The sequence below is a fragment of the Fusarium phalaenopsidis genome, assembly GCF_050370095.1.
Source record: "Fusarium phalaenopsidis strain FUZ10S chromosome Unknown contig_32318, whole genome shotgun sequence".
Classification (NCBI taxonomy): Eukaryota; Fungi; Ascomycota; class Sordariomycetes; order Hypocreales; family Nectriaceae; genus Fusarium; species Fusarium phalaenopsidis.
In genome coordinates, this window is record NW_028145398.1 from 177,197 (window position 1) to 188,619 (window position 11,423).

Consider the following 11,423-nt stretch of genomic DNA (forward strand, 5'->3'; position numbering starts at 1 on the left):
CTCCTCTGGGCAGAGTTCCCCCGCTCCATCAAAGAGTCTCCCACGGAGCATCCCCCCTGGTCCAAGCTTCCGGCCGTCGACACAGCATCGAACTCCTCGACTGGGACAGACAACTTGCGGTGGTACTTGCAATGCCTGCGTGATGCCTAAAAACAAGTTAAGAACGAAGATACGAAGAAATGGCGTTGCGTATCAACCTGGAAAACCTCATCGCGTACACAGGCACTGGCATCAACTGACCAGGAGTGCAGGGGGCTCCTCAAGGAGTGCGCCCCGAGTGTACTAAAGATCAATTCACAGCTTTCTACTGAAACCAACGCTACCCTAGAGAAAGCTTTAGGCCAGCAACAAGACCTAGAAGAATTCCTCGTGTGTCTTGAAGAAGCAGGGCCTATCGCTATTCGCCTGTCACCAGAGTAGCCTTCGCAAGCCGAAGTAGGAAAAGTAGACGATAAAGCTAGCGAAGCAAGAGCGAACCAGGCAAGGAGGATTGCTATGTGCGTGATGTTGTCAAACTCTACATACTCTAACACAGCGAGCCATGGGATTCTGCCATCGATACAACTATTTGAAAACAAGCCCATGTTCCGGTCTGGCTGCTGTCGTAGTGATGGAACTACCTCTAGAGGGCCCGCACAATGGCGCACTCGGATAAACGCAGAGTTCCATGGGCGAGGCAGCTAAATATTTGGTGAAACATGTGGAGGAGTGGGAGGCGTAGATCGCGATTTAGAACAAAGCGGAAACAAGCATACAGAAAACATCAGCATGGCCTCAACTGACTCAAAAGCGGTGGCCTTGGTGATAGACCCTTTAAGCAGAGCTCCGGGCGTAATGTACGGCGTTTAAATCCACGGCATCGCCTGTCGCCAGCTGTCCGTATGTTTGAGCACGTCAGAAAGTGGGCACACCTTGCCATCGCTACCACCCTCGGCCGTGTAGTCTCCGATGTTAGGGCGCTTGGGCGGGCTTGAGGGCTCTGGACCGCATTCGGAAGCACCGCAATTGGTTTTACACTCCCTATGCGTCAATTGCCACTCGATATATCGCGTGCTCCAGTCGTCTCGTTCTTTTAAGTAGGCATCCGCCTCCTTGAAGTAGGTGGCAATCTTTGTCAAGTCAACTCTCCCACTGTGCTCGAACCATTGCTGAAACATGAACCCCCATTGCCAAGGGGCATTATGATTCCATCGGTAGGGTTTGGTGTCGAGCATGAATCGCGATGGGGCAAGTTGAGGAAGGTCAAACATGGCCTCGAGACAAGGGACGTGATAGGAATCGCCAAAGGCAATGTCGACAAGGATTCGGTGCCTGAACGTGGCTGCCTGGTAATTCCTTCTGCCTTGATCTACAAGGCATTCCGATGCATCGCACGGAAGTCGGCTATAGGGTGTCTGCTGGCAGCGTTGAAGGAGGAGCATCACGGCCGGATCTTTGTCCAATTGTCGCTGGAGCTGGGCCCTGTCCTCTGCAATCTTCTCCTGGGGTGTAAGGCGGCCACGTCTCGCTTCCTCGGCTTCCGTGGCTTCAATCTGGTTGATGAAGTACTTGGGGGGATACCTATTTCCTCCACAGACTGGAGAGGTAGATCTCCCCCGGCCACAGGGTCTTCGGCGGCTTTTGTTCGACATTGTTCAATAGAGGTTAAGGTTTCGTTCAAACGGGATGCTCCAAAATGGAGTTTGACAGGTGGATAGAAGGTGGCAGGGTTCATTGGAAAGGGTGGGCAAGAAGGGCAACCCATTGCGCAATAAATAACCGTCACTCGATCACCGCGGCTATCTGCCGGCTGGGGTCAGATGCGCGGGGCTGGCCGCCCTGTTCTGGGCCCTCCCCTTGCGCCTTGTTTTGGGCCCTCGGCTCGGGAATTGAAACCACTCATGTTGTCTGACAGGTAAGACTAGCCTGGAAACCAGTCCAAATAGTTTCATTAATTGCTGTTGCTTACCTGGAGGTGTTGGTTGATGACGCGGCTTCCAGCCAAGACAGGTATGTGCACACAAGGCTCGCTGCTTCAGCAGATTTATCTGCCAGTAGGGAAATAATAACCCTAATCCGAAGGTTAAGTATTAAAACTTCTCCGCGTTAAAATCTTTTCTATGAAGGTGTGGTCTCCCCTGAGCAGTACTAGCTAGATGATGGAAAGGCAGCAAAATCTATCACTGAGGCTTCCTTCCCCAGACGAAGTAGATCGGCAAGTAAAGATGAATCGAAGGGTCTTTGAGGTCCTTCTTGACCTTGGCCACGTACACCTGAATCTCCTCCTCTGTCCAGCTAAGAACAGTCGAGAAGAGCCTGGGCGTGTATGACTCCACGGCCTGAATCTGCTGGATACCTTGATATCTCCCCATCTCCTTGAGTTTCGGATCCTTGGGCCAAGCGCCAATGGGCATCTTACCACCTCATATCAACAACGGCCAGATATTCAGAATGGGACGGTGACTTACCTTGCGAACCTCCTGCTGCACGTCCACAAAACCTGCCTTCTCCATCTTCTCCTTCCAATCAACGGCAATCTCGAGCGGCTTTCCGAACTTGGCCGAGCCCTCCAGCAGGGTCTTGAGCCAGCCCTGGGCGTTCTCGGCTTTATCGGCGGTGCCATCATCGGACATCCAGCGCGGGTTGGCGGCCTGGAACTCGATGTACCCGCCCGGTGTGAGGTGGCGGAAGGCGCGCCGGAAAAGCTCATCATCGTCGCTGATGCATCCCTCGAGCTCGCGTGCGTGAATGAAGTCGAAGGGCTTAGTGTAGAGCCACTCAGCTTCGAAGTCGTCGACCTCGAAGAGACAGTTTGGAGGGGTCCTGATTATGTGGATTATTACTTAGAGGTAGACAGAAGAAGGAAGAGAATCTACCAGTTTGGCTGGATGGGACTAAGATCCGTTCCAATCACCTCTGCGGATGGGTATTCACTGCTTTCATGTCAGCAAGATGATCATGCAAACCTTGATCCGGAACAAACTCGGCAAAGTCCATGGCCCAGATACCCGTGCCGGTGCCGAGATCAAGGACACGATGGGGCTCATCGGGGATAGGCGCTAGGAAGAGCTTGCCGCTGAGCAATAGACGGTACAGATGATGTACGAGATCCATGCGGTCTTGCTCTGTGTCATCGTTTGGCTATTATATCTCAGCATGATTTCTTTCTGGCATATGTCACATAGAACATACCAGTAGATAGGTGCCTGCACGGAAGGCATGGTAGCGACGTCCATTCTACTTTAGGTAAGCTACTGATGACGAACGTGAATTCTCGCTGATACTCACCTCGTATCTGTACCACCAAAGCAGGTCCTGGTTAGAGAAAGCTGCGGAGACGACTAGACGACATACTTATAGTTTATAATGCTTGACGCCAAAGAGGTTTGGTAGCTGCCCGAGTTTTCTCTGATGAAACTGTCAGCGCCAACCTCTGAACTGCACATCCATCCCAGACTTACGAGATAGCATAGGCGGAATCATCGTCGGGAAGATTATCCTGAAGGGAAGTGTCAGCCAATTGACAAATGGGGAAAATGCCATCATTCACATCTGCCTCTAGAGGATTCTCAGCCAGGGCCTCCTGCAGCGGTGGCGTAGGGGACTTAGACTTCTGTCGCTCGTCTGCACACATTGTCAGGGCAGGCAGTTTGAGAAGGAATTGAAGGGGGTAGCGAACAAGACGGCAGTGGCTGGGATCGGCACACATTTAACAGCGAACAGCGGCAAAGGCTGTGGGACACTTCATGACGCGTTGCCAACAAAGGCAAGATCAGAAGTACTTTTACACCACATTCTGCGGCTTTGGGAAGTACTCTTGAGCACTCATGAGCTTGGCAAGTACAGGGGTTCCCCTCCCGTTATTCCTCTTCGGCGCGCAAGCATATGGCAGGCCCGCTGAGTGGTATGACACCGGCGCCAACCATACCCCCATCCAGCCAAGCCCGCCCACGGGCCGCACTTAGGGCAAATGGGGAGGGTAGCCGGCCCCCCGCCCCCGCGAGCCGACAGCCAGTGTTTCGCGTACCATCAGCCGAGACACACGAGAACAGTTAATCCCGCTCTTTGTACGTTGACTGCGGCAGCATATAGAGGTCACTGCCAGAGAATGGCAATAAGAGATGTTGTGGCCGAAATCACAGAAGAGGACTAGCACGGGAAGTTCCATATCCCTAATTGCTCCGTCGAGATTGAGAAATTTATTTCCGCGTTCCAAGCAAGGATTACTATCAACAAGTATGAACAGCTTATAGTTGTGCAATTATGGGCTTATCCTTTAACCTATGTGAATTGCTTGTCTTGCTTATCCCTGAGGCTATTCCCTCCTTCCCTTCTAGGCCACGACGTAGCCTTCCGGATTAGGACTAGCTTAGCTAACCTTCTAGAGATTAGCCAGCCCCCGACCTTATATAACTACCCTTAGAGCTATTATATAAGATCTTATTTAATATGCCTCTTTAGCAAGAGAGTATTACTCCCTTATTACCTGTTGAACCCGATCTTGAGTGAATTGCTTGATTGATTGTCTCTGACTGACTCTTGCCCCTCTTTTGGGCTGATGCTATGCGCTATTCCTATTTGAGATGTGTCTTGTCACGTGACTTTGCTTCAACTGGTTCCGAGGCTCGTCTGGTCAAAACCCATTGCGGGATCCCCTGCACATTCTCGTATGAATAGGACCGCTTCGGTTCAACAGAAGGCACCAAAGCAGCTCTCCAGAGTTAGTTCTCGAAGCATTGAAGTCTCTTGCGAAGGGAACAAAGGCAGCTATGCATGAGATGGCTTTAGTAAGGGCCGAGGTCCAAGACCTTCGAGAGGCAAATGAGATACTAAGCCGGCGCCGGAGGGCAAAAAGGACTAGACTATAGAGAAGAGGGGTCATGACATTAGAGGAAGGAAGGCAAGCAATTGATCAAATGGATGTTGATGCGCAGGTAGTGGCTGAATCGTCGGGAAGGGGTCGTCAAGGGAGGTCGGCGCGACCGGGGGTTCGGCATTGTGGTGTCTGCGGTAAGCCCGGCCATAATGCAAGGACCTGTTAGGTAGTGATTGAGACGTCTGGAGAAGAGTATAGTGAGTAGTTTTAATTAATTAAATGGTTTATAGTGTTTTTATAGCGATTTCTATCTTAGAGGTTGAGATTTTTGTCCGGCATACTTGTCTGTCCGGCATGCTTATTATGTACGTTATATTAAGTTATATACTAGTAGTTTGCAAGGCAGATTAGGTTGCTTGCTTTTAGGGTTCTAATGCATAAAATATAATAATAGTCTTTATTACATATCTAGTATGCTTTCGCATAACTTACGAAGTCTAACTAAGTTTATCCTTTCAAACTATGTTATCAATCCCATCCATCCCAGGACCTAGTCAGTCAGTCTCATTGTATGTGGATCCACCATCACCTGCTGGACTGAAAAAATCCCATCATGACAACTCCTCCTCTCCGCTCTTTCAACCCCAACCCGCCTACCAGCCCCCCCAAAAAGGGCACCCCCTTCATAAACACCTCTCCGATATACTATGCCCCTATACACACACACACACACGCCAACTTTTCCCCCTCAACCCCTCCCCGCCGCCATGCCCGACCCGCACTTCTCCGACCTCATCCTCCCTCGCAACGAGCAGCCGTCCATGTCGCAGCTGCTCGGCTCGCTCAAGCGCACCGCGCTGAGCGTCCACAACCGCCTGGCCAGCATCCGGGCCGACGCCGGCTTCGTGGCGCGCGCCGCCGCCGCGTATGCGCCCCGGCCGCTCGTCGCCAACGAGCGCTGCGGCAGCTAGTATATAGCGCCCGCGGACCGGGCGGCCGGCGCCTACTTCAAGAGCACCGATGGCCACGAGCGCGCGTGGAAGTTTAGCACCAGGAGGCTTAACCTGCACCTGGTGGACTTGATTGAGCTCCGTGACGGGTATGTTGGGGGTACAAGCCTGAGAGGGCGGTTCAATGAGCTCGTGCTGTTTTGACCCTCGTGAGCTGCGAGCCAGTGCCCGACATCTGCTGACGCTCGCGATAGCGTCATCGTCGTGGACTCTACCCGGCGAGGAAAGCGTAAGACCTCGCCCTCCGTCCCTCAATCGCGGTGAAGAAAACACATCCCCTCATCTAACTCCTCTTCGACTCTGCAGGAATGCCCGACGCGCTCTCCACCACCGTTCCCATCTGGTGCACCGTCATCAACATGGCCCTTCTCCCCTCGCACCCCCTCTCCCCCAACCTCCACCTCCCCCCCTTCCTCCCGCCCTCGACCCACGCCCAAATCACCGCCCTGCTCCCCTAGTTCCTAGCCTCTCTCCAAGCCCTCAATCTCAAGCTGCCCATAACCCTCACCAAACCCCTGCGGCCCATGTGGGTGACGCCGGAATTGGCCCTCCCCGACCCAAGCACTACCACCACTACTGGCCCGCTATTGTTCGACGACTACCGTCCTGTAATCTGCTGCACCGCTAGTCGCCGTGTAGTCGGCAGCGAGATGGACGAGGCCGGCTACGTCCAGGGGGCCGGGGACGATACCGAGAACTGGGCCCACGGGCTCATACCCGCCGTGTTTTGGGAGCACGTCGACGAGCTTCTCGAGGCGGCCGAGGCTGACCTTCCAGAACTCATCACAAGACTCGTAGAACAACAGTACAAGGGCGGCGAGGGCGAACGAGAGAGCTCCCGAAAGGACATTACACCAGTCATCTCAGTCTGCGCCTTGCCCCTGAAAAAGGGCAAAGGGTCAAGCAATTGCTGCTGCTACATTACCATAACTCAAGACATAACCCCCAAAGACGCTTGGGCAAAGACCCCCAACTCCTTGGATGTCGGCCTTGGTAAGAGCAAAATGGCGAGTCGGAACATGCGCGCGGCTCTACCCGAGATCTGCGCTTTTGCCTCCAAGTTCCTGGCCTCAGAGCCACCCGAGGGAGACACGGCGCGACGCATTACTGTGGCATGCGAATCCGGCAAGGATTTATCTGTCGGGGTTGCGCTGGCCTTGTGGTGTTACTTGTTTGACGACTCTGGCCATCTCCGTGTGTCAAGCGCAGAGCACGCGTTTACCAAGACGTTCGTCAAGGCTAGATTGGGTTCCATCATGACTACTTTTCCCGAGGCCAATCCCAGCCGAAGCACACTCCAGAGCGTTAACAGCTTTCTCATGGATTAGAAAAGATGAAAACTATATCGATCGGCTCATTCTAGCATTTCCCTTTTAAATCTATCTGCCCCGTGTAACAGGCGCCATGAGCAGCTCTCGACACAACAAACTACTGCGTAACAGAGACCTTGCTCCATCGCATCAATGGTGGTAGGTTTCTCTTCACAGTGGCTTTCGGTCCCATTTCTAGACAGTCCCAGCTTCAATCTGGCCCAGAGCAGCATGCTTGCGACTGAAATCGCGACTGCATCCGATCTATCCAGGCCATCCTTTACAGTCAACACCCGCTGGATCCACTCTCTCATTCGACAGCGTGCTTCGGGTTTGTTAGCTTTCACCAGAGCATCATCAATTTTCCACACCATCCTTGAGTTTCGTAGAGTAATGCACCTGTAGACCCTCGACGGACCGCCCTGGATAGGCCTCACTGAACCGCTCGTGAATCTCGGGCCACGCTAGCATCTGACTCTTCTTCAACTTGATGAGAAGGTCATCCTCCTGTGCGGTGTATTTGGCTCTTGAGCCTCGCTCGCCCTTGCCCCTTTTCCGTGTCGAGGGTGAATTAGCCTGATCTAAAACGGCACTGCTGGCATGCCCCTGCTTTGTACAAGGAGTCCAGTCAAATTGTAGCTGGAAATTTGTTCGGCCGTTCTCGGTTATACGCTTGAGTGAGGCGTTCTCGAGCGGCCATTCCTCAAACCTGGCGAGAACCGCTCTGGCTTCGGTGTCATCGGACGTCGCCCGGGATGACGCTGGGCTGATACCGCTTGCCTGGGCAGGCTTCCCCCTCGACCTCAAAGACGGTCTTACCGGACGAGGGCGTTCAACAACAGCTGCTGCATCGCGCAGCAAACTGGCGGAGGACCTCGAGACCTTGCGGCGCTTGCGTGGGCACTGGTCTCCGCCATCAGACTTGTCGCCCTCTAGGCTCATCTCTTCGGCTTCAGTGTGAGAGGGACAATAGTCCTTATCACGCCGCAAATTCGCTTGAGCAAGATGGGTTTCACTTCCTTGAGACTCGCTATCCGCGTCGCTGCTACCATCGTCGTCGTCTTCGATCAATCTAGGCACGGCCTGACGGGTGCGGAAGCGTGTTGTCGGACCTAGAAGCCGACAAGGGGACACACGGGCTTCTGATGATAGATGAGGTGCGCCCTCAGACAATACATGGGCTTCAGCGTCTTCGGATCCACAACTACTCGCTTCATGCCCTTGCCCTCGATGCCATTTGAACGGCGGTTGGTTTTGGGGGGACGCTTCACGCGTCCCAGGAATGCTGTTGTGGTTTGAAGGAGTAACGCGTTCAGGTATGTCGTCCCCTCGATACAGAGCATCGTCCGTGTCAAGCGGCGTAGGGGTGGGCGGCTGCAACGCACGTGTTGACGCTGGGAGGTCTGGAGTGCACTGCGGTGGAGGTATCAGTGTTGCCACATGCGTAGCATCGCCTGTGACACAGCTTAACTCCGTTGCGTTGATTGTAGTAAGACCCTGCCTTTCAGGCTTGTCTTGAGAGAGGTGTCTCTAAGGGCATATATGGGGGGTCCCGGGAATGCCATCATAGCATGGAAGAGAACCGCTCGCGGGCACATCATCGCCCTGATAGGGGGCCTGATTCGGATGTGCGGGATCAGACATTTGTGATGTCTGTGCGGGCGTTGGAGGGTGCGGCGAAGATCTTGGGGATCCACTGCCTATGCTGGTCACGGCATCTGACTCAATTGCGCGGGCCGTGGTCAAGTCCACGTAATGAATATCGATGTTATAAAACGCCTTGCTGGGACTGTCTGGATCGGCTGTTAGACCTCCGGTGCTTTTAGGAGAGCAGACAGTCATTAGGGCTCACCCGCATGGATTGCGTTCACGGGCTGGGACTGTGCAGCAAGACTTTTGATCGATAGAAGCGTCGTATCAGATCGCGAATCATCAAAATCTTGACCCTAATCTCCGTCATCCTCCGCATCGGAGTCGATGTCAGAGGGGATCCAGATTGGCTCGTTGGAAGCCCCGACGCCAGAAGTCGACGGGGGACTGCTGTCTCTAAGGGGAGACGAGGTTTCCGCAAGTGAAGGATAAGGAGGATGGGCCTGCAGCAGCTTCTGCTGGCTGGCATCAAGGGAAGTGGCGTGTGCCATGGTCAGGCTGCGCGTACACATGTCGAGGTCAAAGATGTGAGGGTGAACGAACGGATGCGTTGGGCTGGAGGGCACCGTCCGGCTTTAATAATTGAGCTGCTCGAGCTGGCCTGCATATCCTGCACACAAATCATGGCCTCCCTGTCGCACCGCCTGGCCTCTCCCTACCATTCGTTCCATCCATCCGAGATAAAGGGGGTACTCGGTGCTAGAAGGAGGCCGCTGTCCTATCCGTCCCCCTATTCTCGGTCATCTCCGCCAATCAACTAACCGCCGAGTCAGGCCATCGCGCCAGACCAATGCAGCTGCATAAGGAGAAGTCCACTCTCATCACGCCGTCTCCTACCGGGGGTAGACGTCTTCCGTTGGTAAGGCATACTCCTCGGCGACTCCAGTTTCAGCCCCGAGACCCATGTGTTGGTTGCTCGTCGTCTCCGAGCACGAATCGTATTCTCGAGATGGAATGGCCGACGCTCATCCCCGGCCGTTTCTATCGCCCACCTGATTCTGATGCCACCCATCCGACTTAGCCGAGCGCTGATCATCCCAAACCCGCGCGTTCTCTGGCCATTCAGAGTCTTGATATGCAGCACATGGTCTGTTGCTTGAATAACCGAGGGCAAGAGGATGACCAAGGCGGGGGCCAAGCGTGGAACGAGCGGTCCATCTCGCCTCGCTTCGCCGCATTCCGCCCACCCCCCCCCTTCTTCGAGTGCGACCTCGGCCAACGTTGATCCTGAGGGACCCGGGCGTTATTGGGTCGGCGATCCACGATCCTGGATGCAGCTCGGCCCTCTCCTCTCCAGACCGGTCGGTCTTTGTCTCCCACGTAGCGAATAAGGTGGGAGAGGACAGTCTCAAAGAGGGGCTGGCTGACACGGAAGGTCACGGAAGAGGAGACTCCGAGATGACGCCAGCTCAGCAGCTTGCCTGCATTGATGGATCATACTGTCTCGCGTCTTCGTTCTCACCGCTTCTGATAGGTCAACCTCGGGGTCACTGCTTCGCTCTAAATGAAGGGAAAGGGGCTTGCCGGAGCTGGCTCTCCTGAATCCCTGGAGTACGCGCTAAGAGCGTATCGCCGAGAGTCGGACCTGGGCAGACGCGGCCAGCGATTGCGGCACTTTTGCGATTGGTCAGCTCCCATAGGAGGCCTCACGAAGACCAACAACCCAGTCAGGCGCCTGCAGCCTACGAGAGGACAGGATAGTGACGAGGTCGCAGGGTCGTCAGAAAGCATGAGCCTTAGGGGCAGCGACAGATCCAGCCGCCTCATAAACCGGTCAGCACATAGTCGATAGCCATACGTAGGTAGAGAAAAGTCCGTACGAAAACGGCCGTCAATGATGGCAATAATGAGGGCCGTGGAAAGCTTGCACGCAACAACACGGCTGGTCGTCTTGGGATGACTGGAGAGAGGGAGTGCGATCAAGGCCTTTGACCGTGAAGTCAGGGCGGGCGGGCGCAGGCAGACGAGGGATAACGCGGCGTGTCGAAAAATAAAGAAGCCACGATGGGGCGGCGAAGGGGAAAGGAGGGAAGAAAGTCGAAGGTACAAGTTCACGATCCGGGACGGGCGTTGCTCGATAAGCAAGCACTTATATAGACAAGGTCACGTGGCACGGGCGCAGGGGGGGCTCGCGGCGCGGGCGGCGAGGGCGCGTTGCCCGTTTAGGCGGTGCGCCTAAACCAGAGGTAATAGCAGCGCATCCGCGATTACTATTTGCATTGAGCTCACTGGTCTGGCACCTAGGGCCGGCGTCAGCTGCAAAAAGAGGGACACACCCTGAACCCAAACCACCTACGGCAGCCCGGCCATGGCGGCTTCACTGTTTCCTGGAGCCCAAGCTTCGGCCGCCAGACATATCAAAAGCTGCTGCATTTACACCAACATGCTCGATAAAATTTATCGTAGTAAGAGCGGCGATCTAGCACACAAGCTTAATTTTCACGGCTGGAGATAACTTGGAGGCTAAACAAGCAACGGCAGGGGATAAAGCGGTGCAGTTCGTTGGAGCGTTTCTAACAGCACGACAAGAGTCTATGACCAGGAGATGTAGTGTGCTCTGAGAGAATGTTCGCTCTTTTCTAAAATGGTGATTCATTGAAGACTGAACTAGAGAAATAGCAGAATCTGTGCCGTAGTGAACTCAATCTCAAACTCATA

The 11,423-nt window shown here is 54.2% G+C and overlaps 3 protein-coding genes across 3 annotated transcripts; 2 read left to right on the forward strand and 1 right to left on the reverse strand.

The window, feature by feature from the left end:
- Positions 1-2,159: 2,159 nt before the first annotated feature.
- LRP88_12458 (class I SAM-dependent methyltransferase) lies at positions 2,160-3,613 on the reverse strand (the record flags this gene model as incomplete). Its single annotated transcript, XM_083248851.1, has 9 exons — positions 2,160-2,393; positions 2,448-2,802; positions 2,856-2,912; positions 2,963-3,120; positions 3,172-3,216; positions 3,268-3,274; positions 3,334-3,387; positions 3,441-3,478; positions 3,530-3,613. The coding sequence occupies 9 exons, from the start codon at positions 3,611-3,613 to the stop codon at positions 2,160-2,162; spliced, it is 1,032 nt and encodes a 343-aa protein (XP_083095306.1).
- Positions 3,614-5,562: 1,949 nt separating this feature from the next.
- Positions 5,563-6,263, forward strand: LRP88_12459 (uncharacterized protein; the record flags this gene model as incomplete). The annotated part of the gene is made up of 4 exons (XM_083248852.1): positions 5,563-5,700; positions 5,767-5,894; positions 6,000-6,034; positions 6,112-6,263. The coding sequence occupies 4 exons, from the start codon at positions 5,563-5,565 to the stop codon at positions 6,261-6,263; spliced, it is 453 nt and encodes a 150-aa protein (XP_083095307.1).
- Positions 6,264-6,296: 33 nt separating this feature from the next.
- LRP88_12460 (uncharacterized protein) lies at positions 6,297-7,133 on the forward strand (the record flags this gene model as incomplete). Its single annotated transcript, XM_083248853.1, has 1 exon — positions 6,297-7,133. The coding sequence occupies one exon, from the start codon at positions 6,297-6,299 to the stop codon at positions 7,131-7,133; it is 837 nt and encodes a 278-aa protein (XP_083095308.1).
- Positions 7,134-11,423: the final 4,290 nt, after the last annotated feature.